Genomic DNA, 18926 nt, shown 5'->3' with positions numbered 1-18926 from the left:
ATATATATATTAAAAATGCATATTCTAGGCTTAGTGCTAAGCTGTTAATCTGCTATCTTAGTCAAGTAGTAGTTAATTAATTGATTACCCGTTGTTTATTTGCTACTTCCAACTTTTCAAGAATATTTTGCTTACAAGACGTACCTACTCACGATATTTTTTAGCCATTGCTTCTCCTCCAATTAATTAAATTTAATACATCTATCTTATTAAAGTAGAAATATTTTAAAATTTTGTTCGGAAACATTGATAGTAGTAAAAAAAAAATAATGTTATTTGGAAACATGAATAACAATAATTTAGAAAAAAAGAGTAATAGACTTATGCTATTAAAAAAATTAGAAGTCCATTACATTATATTAAAAAATAATGAGTTTATGTTACTTGATATACATATTCAAATCAAAATAATAATTTAAAACTGATTTATATCAAAAATTCATTCAAAAATATACATATATTCAAAAGTTGATTTTTACTAACATATTTTCCAATAATCATTATAAAAATGTTTTCAATATATATAAAAAATACATTATAAAAATGTTTTCAATATATATAAAAAATACATTACAAAGCCCAATTTCAAACACCAACTTAAATTATAGTTTTTATATTTCACATTGAAATTTAAAATTTTAATATATGTGATTATTTATATGATTGTACGTATAAAATATTATTAATTATAAGATTATTTATTTGATGGTACATATAAAATACGATTAATTATATGATAACAAATATTTTTGTAACCTATGATGACACATATAGGATATACTATAATAGTGATTAGGGGTGGGCGTTCGGATTCGTTTTCGGGTCTATTGGTGATTTCTTGTTCGGTTCAGATCTTTGAGGATTTGATTCAGAATTGGATAACTAATTTAAATTATTTTTAAAAATTAAAAATTTATTATATGCTTTAATTTTAAAAAAATCTATAAACAATAGAATATATTACATATAAATTTGAATAACATATATCAGAGTACCTAACTTAACATATAAATTGGTTTGGTTTAAATATTTGGATAGAGAATTAATAATTATTTAAGTATTTTTGGAGTTTTGAATATATTTTAACTATTTTAGATATTTACGTTTGATTTTTTGTATATATTTTCAAGTATTTAAGCGAACTTAAAAGTATCATATATATTATGGATGTTTTTATATATATTAAATCTAAAAATAATTGATATATATATAAGTATATAAATCTATTTTGGTTACCCAAATTACTTTAGTTCGGATCGGATTAGGTTTCAGTTATTCAAATACCAAAATTTTGAATAATTCAGATAATTAATCAATTTTGGTTCGGATTTAGTATTACTTATTCTGATTGAGATCGGTTATGTTCTTCAAATTCGAGTTTTTTACCCAACCCTAAATAGTGACATAAAAAATAAATAATATCATATTTTTTTTAAATATATCCGCGTGAGCGCGTGGATCAAAATCTAATATATCTTATTTGTAGATCATCTAAGTATATGATTAGCCAATTGACAACAATGTTAGCTTAAATAAATTATTTCAAATTTAATACAATATAAATTACACATAAAGACATTTTATTTTACTGTATATACATTAATACATACTATTTATAAAAGTTGTATTTTTTGTTATGAAATTTGGTTTTTGTTGAGTAATTATGGTTTACGCATTCACATATATTGGTTAGATAAAAAAATAACTATTTTTTTTAACGCTAGTTGATTAGATTATCATTAAAACGAAGATTACACAAAATTTAAACTAAAGCCAATGAGTTGTCAAAACTCCCGGAGTTCTAAACCAGCAGAAGAAAAACCATTCATTAGTGAGACACTTGAGCAAAAATATTCTTTAATGTATTCGGTCAATATAAGATTTATATATCAAATAAATTTGATCAATTAAAAAATATAGTCAGTCTTTTACAGAAAATATATAACTGATTTGTTTAGTTTTTGAAATAGAGAAACGTTTTACTAAAGCAAAATTGTGTATATATTTTAAGGAGGAATTTCAATTTTACCAAAAAATAGTATTATTTTCAAAATTTACGGACAACCATTTTGATATATATTTTAAATTTGTGATAAAAATTATTTTAAATCTTTAAATTCATATATAAATGTTTAAAAATAATTTATAAAATATTTATAAAATTTAATAGATCCAATATTACCCCCTAAATAATAATCACTAAATCTTAAACCCAAATACTAGATTATTTTTGATTGAATGTAGTTTAAGCAATTTCTATACATTTAATAGCAGGGCTACAAGACATTTTGATAAAATTTTGGTATTTAAAATCTGTTATTTTGTTATGAGACTTCTAGTTTAGTGGTTTGTTATTTTTTGTGCACGCTCAAACCAAATTTGCCAGAACTCTCTTTTTGTTGGTTTAATAATTTTATTTAATTTTGTTATGGTTTTAACGGGTTCTATGGTTTTGATGTCACTAGTTTTGTAGTCTCCGCGCAAGCGCGGGGCCGGAGACAATGATGATGCTTGGATGAGATTTTGATGTTTGTTTTGTGAATATTTTTCTGTTCGGGTTTTAACGGAAAATGGTCAGGTTTGAAATTTGAATCTCCCAGCATGATTGAATCCTACTATATAAAAGGAACTAAATTCAAGGCTTTTGAGACTATCCATCTCAGCCAAAATATTCTCATCCAAAAAGAATTAAAAATAAATGTCATTTAGAAGATAATTAACTAATATAAAACTTTTGATATTTCTAAAAATTTCAAATTTGTAACTGCTAATTTATTAATAGAATCATATATCTATATTGAATTATGTTCTATTTTTAATCGTTACTTTAAGAGTAAATAAATTATTAATTTATAATATATATATATAGTTTATAACTTTATATTGTAGTTATAAATAAAGAGAAAATAACCGGGAAAGGTGAAGAAGCTCATATAAAATTATGTAATTAAAATGGTAAAATGGTGAATATGATGAAGTGAATCTAAGAAAATTTGTTGTACAAATTATGGTGCTTTCTTCGTCCACTATAATGATTTAAAATAATATATATTCATATAAATAAGTCAATATTTGTTGTTTTTTTTTGTAAGATGTTAAGATTATCATTTTCTGAAAGGTTACACTGATCCAAAGAGATTAGTTTGTGGAGCTAACCAAACGAGGATTATAGTGTTTACTTTGAAAAACGTAATAGGTTGAACGATAGATGGCGTGCGTGTTTTTTCACATGGAAATCTGCACATATATTAAAATTGTAAGATTTAAATCATAGAGAAAATATAGTGTATATGACTGAAGTTGATTCATTCCGAAACTAAAGATGGCTAAAATTCTTCTTTGTCAAAATGCATAGATGTGAATCTTATATGAATAGAGTTCTCAATTGCTTATAGCAGTGTAATAAAATCCGTGTGTAAAGGAAAAAAAATGTTATATAAGTGAAAACAAAAATTATGATTTTTTTCTTGTGCCTATAGGCGCTTCGCAATTTGAAGAAGAAAGAACATATTGTGTGAAAATCTTTGGCTCGGTCAAATTTTATCGAGTTGTTTATAAAACTGTTGTTATATGATTCATGTAAATTTTCAGTGTTGATTTAAAAGCCCAAGAAAACCCATCTATACTGACTTTTTGATTTTTTTCTGTGATTTAAATTTAAAAAAGATAAAACTTTCGATAAGTTATGTAAACTCAGAACAAGTATTTAACTTTAGAAAGCATTTACATGTTTCAAACTTATAATATATACACATATAATGTTTAAAATTATGTATATAAAACCTGTATAAAATGTGCTTAAATATGTTTCTCTTCTTTAATGTGTTAATTGTACTATATATAACATTATTTTAAAAATTCAAAAAGTTTATGTCACATACAAAAACCATCAATAAAAAATATAATTCTCCATCTACAACCAGAAAAAAGAAAAACTATAAACATATAAATTTAAATTAAGAAAAACTAACATTGGAAAAATAAAAAATTAATGTAAAAGAAAAAAACCGACAAATAATATTATAAATAAAATAAATTTATAAGACACAATCCGCGCAAAGCGCGGAAAAAATCTCTAGTTGATATAAAAATGATTAGGAATTCATATGCTTTTAATATTTCCATATATTATTTTATATGATGTTATCGAGTATTTGTGTTATTAGTGCTTTCATGTTCAAGAGTTGCGGTTTATGGTGTTGTTATTATCAAATTAGTAGGTTGTTATTATATTATTGTTAAATAGTTGAATGACATTAAAAATAAAATGGTTTTCAAGATGTTTACAAATTATACAAAGAAACATAGTTTAATCGATAGAAAAGAGAAAGAGGGATCATGCTTGTTTAGAGCTTGTGCGGAATGTTTAGAGGTTAATATTTATTAGTGAATAACTTTTTATTTACAGATAAAAGTTTAACAAATTGAATTGTGTCTGTATTTCCATATTTTATTTTTGTACGATTTAATCGGATATTTACGTTATTAGCGATTTCATGACCGTAGGTAGCAAAACTTAGGTAATTGTTAATATAAAACTCTAATATTGGAACGTAAAACAGTTTTTTTTCCAAAAGAAATTTAATTAGTTTTTTTTTTAAATGTGTCATGACATGTTTTTGAAAATATATAATTGTAGTATAGTTTCTTTTAGATAGATTAATAATGATATAATTTCATATAATTATATAGTTGTATGCCTATTTCATTCGTAGTTTTTTTATATTTCCTCTGTTTCATATTAAGTGTCGTTTTAGACTTGTGCACACAGATTAAGGAAACAATTAATTTTGCATGTTTTCTATATAAAAACACAATTACCTATACACCTAACCATATTTCAACCAATAGAAAAACAAATAACAGAATAAAATTAATAAATTTTGCATTAAAAACCGAAAACGGCACTTATTTTGTAACAAAAAAATTTCTCTAAAATGACACTTAATATGAAACGGAGGGAGTATTTGGTAAAAATATTGTGGATAGTTTAAAAATGGGAATGGTGGACTAAAAAGGTTAAAGTGGTATAGGTTTATTTTCGAACACAATGAAAACGTAATAGCTGGGTTTTTAAATGCTTGGGCTTGAAAATCGGTGGGTCTTGAGTCACAATTTAGGTCTGAAACTGGAAAAATGTTTTAATCTCCTTTTTTTTCCTCATCATCGACAGCTTCACAAGTTCTTGCGATTCCTGGCCTGATTGCATTTTCAGTGTGTGAGTTTGTAAAATTATAGTTATTCTAAAGCGTCATGGAAAAGAGATTTGCTCACCTCAGCTAAGGCTGTCTCTACTGCATTTCTTGCTCAGTGTTCATTTGTTGCTTTGTTGTTCTCGAAGTCTAAAATAAGAAGGTTTGAATTTGTTAATTGATTTTGACATTTAAATAAATTGATTATCAAGCTTGATGTGTTTCCCTTGTTAACATAGATCCATTAAACCATAAAATAAACAATAACTATTAAATATACTAAACACATAAACTACATTAAAATTATAACTAAATTTATATAATAATTAATTAAAAGAAATATTAAAATTTTTGACCATTGAAAAACAGATAAAAAGACAACCTTATGAATTGTTGGATAAATATAAATCTGAGGGTGCAGATTTATTATTCTCTCTCTTTCTCTCTGCAGACACATATTTCTCATTCTCTTCTCTTCTTTTTGGTATGAATCTTCTCTTCCTCTTCTTTCTTACCATTTGCTTTTCATATTTGATCAACATAAAACATAAGAAAATGATAATGGAGTTGAAGAATACGAAGATTCGCTGGTGACGAAGCTCTGGAGGCTCTCTGGAGACGAATCCACGGCGGAGCTCAAGGTCGACTTCACGCCATCATCTCACATGTGCTCAAGCTTAACGTCACACCATCTTCGCAATCTCGCCGTCACGCCATCGGCTCAAGTTCGCCGTCAATCTAGCCTAACAGAGAGGAGGAAGATTCTTCCCAAATCTCCATTATTATTTTTCATTTCTTGCTCTTTTAATCTGCCGACGCATGGATTTGATATGTTTGTGATGGTGAGATTTAATGTTCTTTTGTGGGTTTGATACCTAGAAGATCTTAAAGCTGAACCGAAGATCTACATATAATCTAACGGTTTAAAAAGCCTACGACAAAAAAAAGAAACTACGCAGCTGATATCATTAAATATGCCTTCAAATTGAAATATTCAAGTTTTAAAAATATCTTACCATTTCTTCTTATATATTTTCATCATTTTATTCTCAGGGGCATAATGAAGCAACTGTTTTTGTGATTCGAACGACATCGGATCTCCGTTTTTTTAGTTCAACTCACTCACGCTGAAATGCACGATAACTCAAAATTGAACAGTCTGCTGATGTTACCGACTTTCGTTGCTCTGTATTCTCCCTGAAGCTGCAACCAGTAGAAGAATCGTTGAGAGGTTTAGAGATGAAGGGTTGCTTTGTTTAAGATGAAGTATATATAAGGAGGATTTAAGGAGGTGTTACGAATCGAGACCATTAATAATGAATTGATTTAAGATGGGGAAATGGAGAAATTTACGAAGAGAAGCTGTTTCTTACTTTCCTGGAAACTCAAGAGTCAAAACCCATTTATCATAACATAATATCAAACTTTTTTATTTTTTGAAGAAGCCCATTTATCATTATCATATTACATAATATCAAAAAAATAAAAAAAAAATTACTTTGAGTGAGACCCATATAATATGGCAGCTGTGTGGTTTGAACCCATAAACTTGTGTTCCTAATTAGAAGCCTTAGACCACTTGTTTAAAGTGTATTTTGTTGTTCATAGCTATCTTACAAAGATTATGGGCTTTTAAAAAATAAACGCGGGGCCTACAAACCTGCTGATGTGGCGCGCTGAAGAGTTTTGAAACTGCCTCATTATAGTGTGATATGGGTGATTTACTTGTGATTAGTGCGGACGGTTTTTGAGTCTGGAGACAATTTTATTAGCTCATCAACTCATGTTTTTTTTTGGTAATAAATATTCCAGGCCCGGAACCACTGAAGTGACTCATTGGGTATTCAAAAACCAACTCAGTAACTCACCCAGTAGATCATGTATGTACTTTCTAGGGGTGAATTCAAGGCGACCAACGGACCAATTACAACGGACCAATTACAGAGCTTAGGCTTTTGTGCCCCCAGCCACCGGACCGCAGCCGCTCGGTTTTTCAACACTAAGTGTAAAATTCTAATTTTAATAAAATCATCATTTAGATTAAATTTTTGGTATATGTATAGTTTGACGGTTTTCCTAGAACTATAGTGTAAAATCCCGAGTTGTGATATATGGAAAAGACTTAAGAGAATTGATTTGGTTATCTATATCACTAAAGTTGATTTACTTTTTCCGCCACGCATCCATTTAGAATTCCAGAATTAAGCGTTTTTAGCCTGGAATAGTGAAAAGATAGGTGGCCTATCGGAAAGTGATTTGTGATACCATGCGAGCGAGGTCAAAGTACGGGGAAAGGTCATGTGGTAATTGCAGGGTTTGTAAACATGAGTTTCGGGCCTTAGAAAAATTAACGCACCGCCCGTCAGATAACAATACAATATATATATATATATAGAAATTATCTTTTTTTAATTATATTTTTAGATTAATATTTAGTTATATAATTATGTTTTTAACTTTTCACTAAAAGACTTTTTCAGATAACAATACAATATACATAGAAATTATCTCTTTTTTAAATTATATTTTCAGATTTTAGGTAATTCTTACTATTATTAATTTTAATCAATTATCTGATCAAATAAATTAAATTTTCGTTTTTATTTTTTAATTTGTTTATATATTTTATTCATTAAGGGTATAAACGATATTAACCACTCTAACTTTTAACGTGAGAGCTCGATTACGAAAATTTATTTCGCAATTAATAGTATAGATTTATATTATATATATATATATGTAATATGTATATTAATAACATTTGAAATAAATTATATACTATATAAAAATATGTTAATTTCAAAATTTCCAGTGAAAAATTATGGAAATCTTAATATTTTAATTTTGAAATTTGTATTGAAAAATCTCCCATTAAAAGTTTTGTGATTAACGGTTTAAATTTTTGTTACAGCAAATATACAAATGTTAAAAAAATAATATGAGTAGGAAGTGTCAATCATAAATATTTATATTAAAATATACTATATATCTATGTCAATATCAATATATTTCGAGTCTGCACTTATATTCTATAATAGCTTGATATATTAGATGTGAACACTAACTTGTTAATATAGTTTTCGAGTGATTTTCTTCAAAATTTGATTCTAAGATATGTATCTGGAGTAGAACTAGTTTTTACAGATGTCCAAGTTTTTTAAATTAACACTTATGTAATTCACTTAATTCATAGAAGAAGTTACAAAAAAAATTTAACTCATATCAATGCATAAAGAAGAGAACGAAAACACAATTTTATAAATATAGAAAATGAATCACTTATAGAAAGTTAATAGTAAAAAAATCGAGAGCAGAAAACATAATCTTCTTTCGTCATTATTCAATCGATGTTGCCTATTTGGTTTTGGTGATTTGTGTCACCCGCAAAAATTAATTTCCTTTTGTGCATATGAAATATTAAAATTAATTAAAATGAGATGTAATACGTTAACTCTTTAACAACGATGATACATTTAAGAAACCAACATTTGTATTCGTCATTTTATAATCGATAAGATTGTAGTGTTGCAAAATATTAAAAGTATTTAAGAAAAAAACATTATTATAAAAACTCACTCCGCGCATGCGCGCAGGTTATCATCTAGTACTTTTTTGTTTGTAGGTTATTCGCTTTTCTTTTGTTGGTGGTACTTGTGTATATTACATAGTTGGGACCGTTTCTAAATTTTACTGCGCTTCCATGTATTAGTACACTCTTATTCAAGTTATATTTTGAGTTTTTGACTGTTAAAAATTATTAATCTTAGTGACAATCACCATGGTAAGAAAATTTCTTTTCATTTCTTTTTATTTCTATTGTGTTTATAAGTATAGACCATTAATATTTAATAACATTATTTCAAATCTTTTGTCAAAGTACGGGGAAAGATCATGTGGTGATTGCAAGGTCTGTAAACAGGACTTTCGGGCCTTAGAAAAATTAACGAACCACCCGTCAGACGGGATGGGGCCACGAGCCAAGAGAGACGACGTGGATGGTCCATTAGCCGTGAGCAGCGGGGCGTTATAAGTGGTATCAGAAGTGGTTAGCCATCTCAGTTTTGACCTAAGAGGTGCCATGAGACCTTTTGTGGGACGCAACGAGGGTGTTGCGTTCTTTGAGAAGAAGTGAATCGTAACATCCCGACTTGTGATATATTGAAAATGCATAAGAGAACTGATTTGGTTACCTATGTCACCAAAGTTGACTTACTTTTTCCATCACACATCCGTTTAGAACTCTAGAGTTAAGCATGCTTGGGCTAGAGTAGTGAAAGGATGGTTGACCTATCGGAAAGTGATTCGCGATACTATGCAAGTGAGGCTAAAGTACAGAGAAAAGTCATGTGGTGATTGTAGTGTCAGTAAAAATGATTTCGGGCCATAAAAAATTTAACGCACCGCCGTGGGCGGTCGGGCGTTACGTATCGTTTGACGGTTTCTAATTTGAATAAAATCTTCGAAATTTCATATACTCTTGCATAATATCATTCTCAGTGAGGTATGTGGTTCAAACTATACATATACCAAAAATTTATGCGGTGTTCTATGATTGGTTAAATCAAATTATTTCTATCGAATTCTTTGTGCAATCGACTGAAATCAAACATCTTTTACACAATATTTCTGTTTTATCTCAAACGACACTAAAATGTTCTAACTCGTTTTTTTTTTACATCAAAAGGAAATGTTGTAACCTTTAAATCATCAACAATGTGATGAATGTGAAAAGAAAACAAGAAAAAAGAAATTCAGCTTTATTTATTTTACATATATCATAAGTTAATACAAACATATAGATATTAATATTAAAAGCTTAATTCAAAATACATATTTCTTAACTTATATGATATTTGATTAATTAGTTTTAGAGCCACAGCTCTCTTCTGGAACTTTGTCCTCCGATTCGATCTTCCGAGCTTTACCATTGACTTCAGGATGACTTTGTTCACGATACCTTTTTTTAGTTCTTGCACAAGGTCCTTTCTCGTTTTCCTGATCTTTAGTCTCATTGCTAGAATGAACTAACCCCATGCGTGCAGCTGATATTATTGGTGAAATATCAAACTGACTGTGACACTTGGGACACATATATGAACCGTAATTTTCATTTGGTATGACATGGGTTTGATACTTGTTTTCACCACCTTTGTCATTTGTGTCGACTTTAGTGTAATCGATAGGTTCAGGGTAAAAGGTTTCCCGGTTGTTATTAAAAACATTTGGAGGGTTAATGGTTGGATCAGAAGTTATGACACGTTCATGACCATTTTGGCTAGTGACCATATTATTGGTCGGAACCATAACATCATCATACATGTTTGAGATAGTTGGAGTGGCGTTACCAAAAACATTTGGAGAGTGATTTCTAATGGTTTGACCAGAAGTTATGACACGGTCATGACCATTTTGGCTAGTGACCATATTATTGGTTGGGACAGTAGCATGATGATACATGTTTGGGATGGTTGGAGTGGCCAAAACTGGAGAAAAATGAGGGTTAACAAATCCTGAGATTTGACGCATTCTCACAGCAGAAACCATGTTATTTCTCGGCTGATAAGCCATGCGTGAACTGTTGAATGTTAAGGTAGATGAATAGACTTGTGAAGCACGGTAAGAAGAAGTAAAAGGCGGAGATGGAGAAAACAAACTGGCATAGTTTGTGTTTCCAGAAGTAACGAACGTTGATCGAACCACCGTTCGGGTCTCGTTTCGGTTAATCTGGATGGGAACAAAATCATTTTGGGTCATGGTATTATCGGTATAAGGGATGAACTCATTTGGTAGGGAAGGCATCTTGAGAATGAGTGTGTGGTTTAGACCTTTGCATATCTATCTATTTATAGTGTTAGTATGCATACACATTGGCTAAAATATAAACTTTAAAATAGGAATCGCATATTCTATGTTGACTATTTTTAATTTCTACATATGAAAATCTTCTATTACATTTCTCAATATTGGTAATGAATACTTTTTATGTACATGGTCAGTCAACGCTTTTAATTCTTTTTTGGAGCTACTCGCTTAGATTTGTTAGGTGAGAATCATTTATGGTATGTGATCAAATATTTTATTTTTATTAGTGATTTTATGATATGCCATTAAATATTTTAGTTCTGTTTGTGATTTTTTTCACGTTTTTTATGAGTTTTATTTTTTTTTTGTTATGTGTAGCATACTTTTTATGTGTGAAAGAATATATCTTATCAAGTAATTTGAGCTAAATATGTGCAGTTGCAGTTTGGGAGATTGGTTGTTGCTATAACTCCTAACTAAGACTAACAGTAGAATATTTAGATGTTGTATTTTATGTGAATTGAAGCTTGTCATTTGCACTATACGGGGTTTTAATTGTTTCTATGGGGTTGAACAACAAAAATAATTGTTTCTATGGGTTTACGTCTGTAGCTTCATCAGTTTTAATATATATCCACTATATATTAATCCTGGAGCATTACAACATGTTTTCGAAGTCACGTGTCATCACGAGAATGATTCTTAGAAAGATAAGTCAGTCCATATAAATTTATACTATGCTTTTATTAAACTACCTATCAAAATAATTTAGTATCAAATAATCATTTTTTCTTTCTTTAAATAAAATCTACGGAATTACTTAATTTGGTTAACATATATATGACAATTAATTGTTATGAATAATACATATTTGATAACAATTTTTGTATCCTCTCTCTTTCTGTTTAATTTTATATTATTAAAAGAAATTAAACAATTACTTTAAAGATATAATTAAAAAATTTAGTTTATTTCTTATATGTTATATTTTGAATTTTTAAAAATGACTCTAAATTACTAAAAATGGTAAAAGTCCCACATTAAAAATTTTGTGATCAGTGGTTTAACTTTTTGGTTCAAGCAAGAGACAAATGATCATATATCGTAGGAATGGGCGTTCGGATACACGTTCGGGTTTGTATCGGGTATTTAGAATTTTCAGGTATTTCAATATAAAGGTATAGAACCCGTTCGGGTATTTCTACACTTCGGGTGAGGTTCGGGTATTTTATGTTTGGGTTTGAATATTTTGGGTCGGGTTCGGATATCTAAATTTTGAAGAAAAATTAAATAAATTATTTATTGTTTTAGTTTTGTTTTGTATTTAAAATATATTTTTAACTCAACGGATTTTCTAATTTTAAGAGATTAAATTTTTAATAGGTTTGGAAAACTTTAATAGGTTTGGAGATAAAACTTTAAAAATAGAAAACCACTAGTTTAGTTGTTGTTTTGTAATTTTGAAGCAAATGATTTTTTCATAATTATATGTATAATATCTAATTTTAAGCAATGTGCATCATTAATAAAAATATTTTGAATAAAATGAGAGAAATAAACTAGAAATATAGGGTTAAGTATACTTATGTTTGGTTATCTTCGGATATCCATTCGGGTTCAGATATTACCCGTTCCGGTTTGGATATTACACGTTTGGGTTTGGATATCCAATCTCTCCGAATTCAATAATCGTTCGGATATTTTGCTATTTCGGTTGAGATTTTCGGATTGGATTCAAATAAGGGTTCGGGTATCGGATAAAATTCTCAACCCTAATAAATCGTATGAATATGAAGTCTCATTAACAGATATTCATATTATAAATATATATATATATATGTAATATGTAAATTAATATCATTTGAAATAAATTATATACTATATGAAAATATGTTAATTTCAAAATTTCCAGTGAAAAATTATTGAAATATTAATATTTATTTTTAAAATTTGTATTGAAACATCTCACATTAAAAGTTTTGTGATTAACAGTTTAAATTTTTGTTACAACAAATATACAAATGTTAAAAAAAAAATATGAATAGGAAGTGTCAATAATAAATATGTATATTAAAATATACTATATATCTATGTCAATATCAATATATTTCGAGTTTGCAGTTATATTCTATAATAGTTTGATATATTAGATTTGAACACTAACTTGTTAATATAGTTTGCCAGTTATTTTCTTCAAAATTTGATTCTTAGATATGTATCTCGAGTAGAACTAATTTTTACAGATGTCCAACTTTTTAAATTGACACTTATCTAATTCACTGAATTCATAGAAGAAGTTAGAAAAAAAAAACTAAACTCATATCAATGCAACAAAGACGAGAACGAAAAAATAATTTTATAAATGTAGAAAATAAATCTCTTATGGAAAGTTAATAGTAAACAAATTGAGAGCAGAAAACATAGTCTCCTTTCGTCATTATTCAATTGATGTTGCCTATTTTGTTTTGCTGATTTGTGTCACCCGCAAAAATTAATTTCCTTTTGTCCATATGAAATCTTAAAAACAATTAAAATGAGATATAATACGATAACTCTTTAACAATGATGATACATTTAAGAAACCAACATTTGTATTCGTCATTTTATAATCGATAAGATTGTAGTGTTGCAAAATATTAAAATTATTTAAGAAAAAAACATTATTATAAAAACTCACTCCGCGTATGCGCGCAAGTTATCATCTAGTACTTTTTTTGTTTGCGGGTTATTCGCTTTTATTTGTTGGTGGTACTTGTGTATATTACATAGTTGGCACCGTTTCTAAATATTTTTGCGCTTTCATGTATTAGTACACTCTTATTCAAGTTTTATTTAGAGTTTTTGACTGTTAAAAAATATTAATCTTAGTGACAATCACCATGGTAAGAAAATTTCGTTTCATTTCTTTTTATTGCTATTGTGTTTATAAGTTTAGACCATTAATATTTAATAACATTATTTCAAATATTTTGTCAAAGTACGAGAAAATGTCATGTGGTGATTGCAGAGTCTGTAAACATGACTTTCAGGCATTATAAAAATTACCGCACCGCCCGTCAGGCGGGATGGGGCCACGAGCCAAGAGAGAGGACGTGGATGGTTCATTAGCCGTGAGCAGTCGGGGTGTTATAAGTGGTATCAGAGGTAGTTAGCCATCTCAGTTCTGACCTGAGAGGTGTCTTGAGACCTTTTGTGGGATACAACGAGGGTGTTGCGTTCTTTGAGAAGAAATGAATTGTAACATCCCGAGTTGTGATATATGGAAAACGCATAAGAGAACTGATTTGGTTACCTATGTCACCAAAGTTGACTTACTTTTTCCATTAGACATCTGTTTATAAGTCCAGAGTTAAGCATGCTTGAACTAGAGTAGTGAAAAGATGGTTGACCTATCGAAAAATGATTCGCGATACCATGCAAGTGAGGCGAAAGTACGGAGAAAAGTCATGTGGTGATTGTAGGGTCAGTAAAAATGATTTCGGGCCATAAAAAATTTAACGCACCGCCGTGGGCGGTCAGGCGTTACGTATCGTTTGACGGTTTCTAATTTGAATAAAATCATCGAAATTTCATATACTCTTGCATAATATCATTCTCAGTGAGATATGTGGTTCAAACTATACATATACCAAAAATTTATGCGGTGTTCTATGATTGGTTAAATCAAATTATTTCTATCGAATTCTTTGTGCAATCGACTGAAATCAAACATCTTTTACACAATATTTCTGTTTTATCTCAAACGACACTAAAATGTTCTAACTCGTTTTTTTTTACATCAAAAGGAAATGTTGTAACCTTTAAATCATCAACAATGTGATGAATGTGAAAAGAAAACAAGAAAAAAGAAATTCAGCTTTATTTATTTTACATATATCATAAGTTAATACAAACATATAGATATTAATATTAAAAGCTTAATTCAAAATACATATTTTTTAACTTATATGATATTTGATTAATTAGTTTTAGAGCCACAGCTCTCTTCTGGAACTTTGTCCTCCGATTCGATCTTCCGAGCTTTACCATTGACTTCAGGATGACTTTGTTCATGATACCTTTTTTTAGTTCTTGCACAAGGTCCTTTCTCGTTTTCCTGATCTTTAGTCTCATTGCTAGAATGAACTAACCCCATGCGTGCAGCTGATATTATTGGTGAAATATCAAACTGACTGTGACACTTGGGACACATATATGAACCGTAATTTTCATTTGGTATGCCATGGGTTTGATACTTGTTTTCACCACCTTTGTCATTTGTGTCGACTTTAGTGTAATCGATAGGTTCAGGGTAAAAGGTTTCCCGGTTGTTATTAAAAACATTTGGAGGGTTAATGGTTGGATCAGAAGTTATGACACGTTCATGACCATTTTGGCTAGTGACCATATTATTGGTCGGAACCATAACATCATCATACATGTTTGAGATAGTTGGAGTGGCGTTACCAAAAACATTTGGAGAGTGATTTCTAATGGTTTGACCAGAAGTTATGACACGGTCATGACCATTTTGGCTAGTGACCATATTATTGGTTGGGACAGTAGCATGATGATACATGTTTGGGATGGTTGGAGTGGCCAAAACTGGAGAAAAATGAGGGTTAACAAATCCTGAGATTTGACGCATTCTCACAGCAGAAACCATGTTATTTCTCGGCTGATAAGCCATGCGTGAACTGTTGAATGTTAAGGTAGATGAATAGACTTGTGAAGCACGGTAAGAAGAAGTAAAAGGCGGAGATGGAGAAAACAAATTGGCATAGTTTGTGTTTCCAGAAGTAACGAACGTTGATCGAACCACCGTTCGGGTCTCGTTTCGGTTAATCTGGATGGGAACAAAATCATTTTGGGTCATGGTATTATCGGTATAAGGGATGAACTCATTTGGTAGGGAAGGCATCTTGAGAATGAGTGTGTGGTTTAGACCTTTGCATATCTATCTATTTATAGTGTTAGTATGCATACACATAGACTAAAATATAAACTTTAAAATAGGAATCGCATATTCTATGTTGACTATTTTTAATTTCTACATATGAAAATCTTCTATTACATTTCTCAATATTGGTAATGAATACTTTTTATGTACATGGTCAGTCAACGCTTTTAATTCTTTTTTGGAGCTACTCGCTTAGATTTGTTAGGTGAGAATCATTTATGGTATGTGATCAAATATTTTGTTTTTATTAGTGATTTTATGATGTGCCATTAAATATTTTAGTTCTGTTTGTGATTTTTCCACGTTTCTTTTATGAGGAGTTTTTTTTTTTTTTGTTATGTGTAGCATATTTTTTGTGTGTGAAAGAATATATCTTTTCAAGTAATTTGAGCTATATATGTGCAGTTGCAGTTTGGGAGATTGGTTGTTCCGATAACTCCTAACTAAGACTAACAGTAGAATATTTAGATGTTGTATTTTATGTGAATTGAAGCTTGTGATTTGCACTATACGGGGTTTTAATTGTTTCTATGGGGTTGAACAACAACAAAAAATTGTTTCTATGGGTTTACGTCTGGAGCTTCATCAGTTTTAATATATATCCACTATATATTAATCGTGGAGCATTACAACATGTTTTCGAAGTCACGTGTCATCACAAGAATGATTCTTACAAAAATAAGTCGGTCCATATAAACTTATACGATGCTTTTTATTAAACTACCTATCAAATTAATTTAGTACCAAAGAATAATCATTTTTTTTTCTTTAAATAAAATCTACGGAATTATCTAATTTGGTTAACATATATATGACAATTAATTATTATGAATAATACATATTTGATAACAATTTTTGTATATTTTCTCTTTCTGTTTAATTTTATATTATTAAAAGAAATTAAGCAATCACTTTAAAGATATAATTAAAAAATTTAGACTGTTTCTTATATGTTATATTTTGAATTTTTAAAAACGACTATAAATTACTAAAAATGGTAAAAGTCCCACATTGAAAAGTTTGTGATCAGTGGTTTCACTTTTTTGGTTCAAGCAAGAGACAAATGATCATATATCGTAGGGATGGGCATTCAGATACATGTTCGGGTTCGTATCGGGTATTTAATATTTTAGGTATTTCAATATAAAGGTATAGAACCCATTCGGGTATTTTTACACTTCAGGTGAGGTTCGGGTATTTTATGTTTGGGTTTGAATATTTTAGGTCGGGTTCGGATATCTAAATTTTGAAGAAAAATTAAATAAATTATTTACTGTTTAATTTTTGTTTTGTATTTAAAATATATTTTTAACTCAACTGATTTTCTAATTTTTAAAAGATTAAATTCTTAATAGGTTTGGAGAGAAAACTTTAAAAATAGAAAACCACTAGTTTAGTTGTTGTTTTATAATTTTGGAGCAAATGATTTTGTCCATAATTATATGTATAATATCTAATTTTAAGCAATGTGCATCATTAATATAAATATTTTGAATAAAATGAGAGAAATAAACTAGAAATATAGGGTTAAGTATACTTATGTTTGTTTATCTTCGGATATCCATTCGGGTTTAGATATTATCAGTTCCAGTTTGGATATTACACGTTTGGGTTTGGATATCCAATCTCTCCGAATTCACAATAATCGTTCGGATATTTTGCTATTTCGGTTGAGAATTTTGGATTGGATTCAGATACGGGTTCGGGTATCAGATAAAATTCTCAACCCTAATAAATCGTATGAATACGAAGTCTCATTAATAGATATTCATATTATATATATATATATATATATATATATATATATGTAATATGTATATTAATATCATTTGAAATAAATTATATACTATATTAAAATATGTTAATTTCAAATTTTTCAGTGAAAATTTATTGAAATCTTAATGTTTTAATTTTGAAATTTGTATTGAAAAATCTCACATTAAAAGTTTTGTGATTAACGGTTTAAATTTTTGTTACAGCAAATACACAAATGTTAAAAAAATAATATGAGTAGGAAGTGTCAATAATAAATATTTATATTAAAATATACTATATATCTATGTCAATATCAATATATTTCGAGTCTGCACTTATATTTTATAATACTTTGATATATTGGATTTGAAAAATAACTTTTTAATATAGTTTGCCAGTGATTTTTTTCAAAATTTGATTCTTAGATATGTATCTGGAGTAGAACTAATTTTTACAGATGTCTAACTTTTTTAATTGACACTTATGTAATTCACTGAATTCATAGAAGAAGTTAGAAAAAAAAAACTAAATTCATATCAATGCAACAAATACAAGAACGAAAAAACAATTTTATAAATGTTGAAAATGAATCACTTATGAAAAGTTAATAGTAAACAAATCGAGAACATAATCTCCTTTTGTCATTATTCAATCGATGTTGCCTATTTGGTTTTGATGATTTGTGTCACCTGCAAAATTTAATTTTTTTTTGTGCATATGAAATCTTAAAAACAATTAAAATGAGATGTAATACGTTAACTCTTTAACAACAATGATAAATTTAAGAAACCAACATTTGTATTCGTCATTTTATAATTTATAAGATTGTAATATTGCAAAATATTAAAACTATTTAAGAAAAAAATATATTATTATAAAAACTTACTCCCCGCACGCATGTTATCATCTAGTACTTTTTTGTTTGTGGGTTATTCGCTTTTATTTTGTTTGTGGTACTTGTGTGTATTACACAGTTGGGACCGTTTCTAAATTTTTTTGCGCTTCCATGTATTAGTACTCTTATCCAAGTTATATATTGAGTTTTTGACTGTTAAAATATATTAATCTTAGTGACAATCACCATGGTAAGAAAATTTCGTTTCATATCTTTTTATTTCTATTGTGTTTATAAGTTTAGACCATGAATATTTAATAACATTATTTCAAATCTTTTGTCACTAACAATTTAACAATTGGTATTACAGTCGTTTGAGTCTCTTACTATGATGTCGAACCAC

The 18926-nt window shown here is 28.7% G+C and overlaps 2 protein-coding genes across 2 annotated transcripts; both read right to left on the bottom strand.

The window, feature by feature from the left end:
- Positions 1-10049: 10049 nt before the first annotated feature.
- On the bottom strand, positions 10050-10946 carry LOC103861782. The gene has a single exon (XM_009139488.3). It carries the CDS (start codon positions 10944-10946, stop codon positions 10050-10052), a length of 897 nt encoding a protein of 298 aa, XP_009137736.3.
- Positions 10947-11106: 160 nt separating this feature from the next.
- Positions 11107-17875, bottom strand: LOC103848394. The gene has a single exon (XM_033287096.1). It carries the CDS (start codon positions 15892-15894, stop codon positions 14953-14955), a length of 942 nt encoding a protein of 313 aa, XP_033142987.1. The 5' UTR covers positions 15895-17875; the 3' UTR covers positions 11107-14952.
- Positions 17876-18926: the final 1051 nt, after the last annotated feature.

Source organism: Brassica rapa, chromosome A03 (assembly GCF_000309985.2).
Source record: "Brassica rapa cultivar Chiifu-401-42 chromosome A03, CAAS_Brap_v3.01, whole genome shotgun sequence".
Taxonomy (NCBI): Eukaryota; Viridiplantae; Streptophyta; class Magnoliopsida; order Brassicales; family Brassicaceae; genus Brassica; species Brassica rapa.
Note: the sequence above shows the minus strand (reverse complement) of the source record. Positions and strands in the feature narration are given on the sequence as shown.

Coding starts and splice junctions, on each gene's coding strand:
- LOC103861782 (XM_009139488.3), bottom strand. CDS start 10,946: ATGACCCAAAATGATTTTGTTCCCATCCAGATTAACCGAAACGAGACC.
- LOC103848394 (XM_033287096.1), bottom strand. CDS start 15,894: ATGCCTTCCCTACCAAATGAGTTCATCCCTTATACCGATAATACCATG.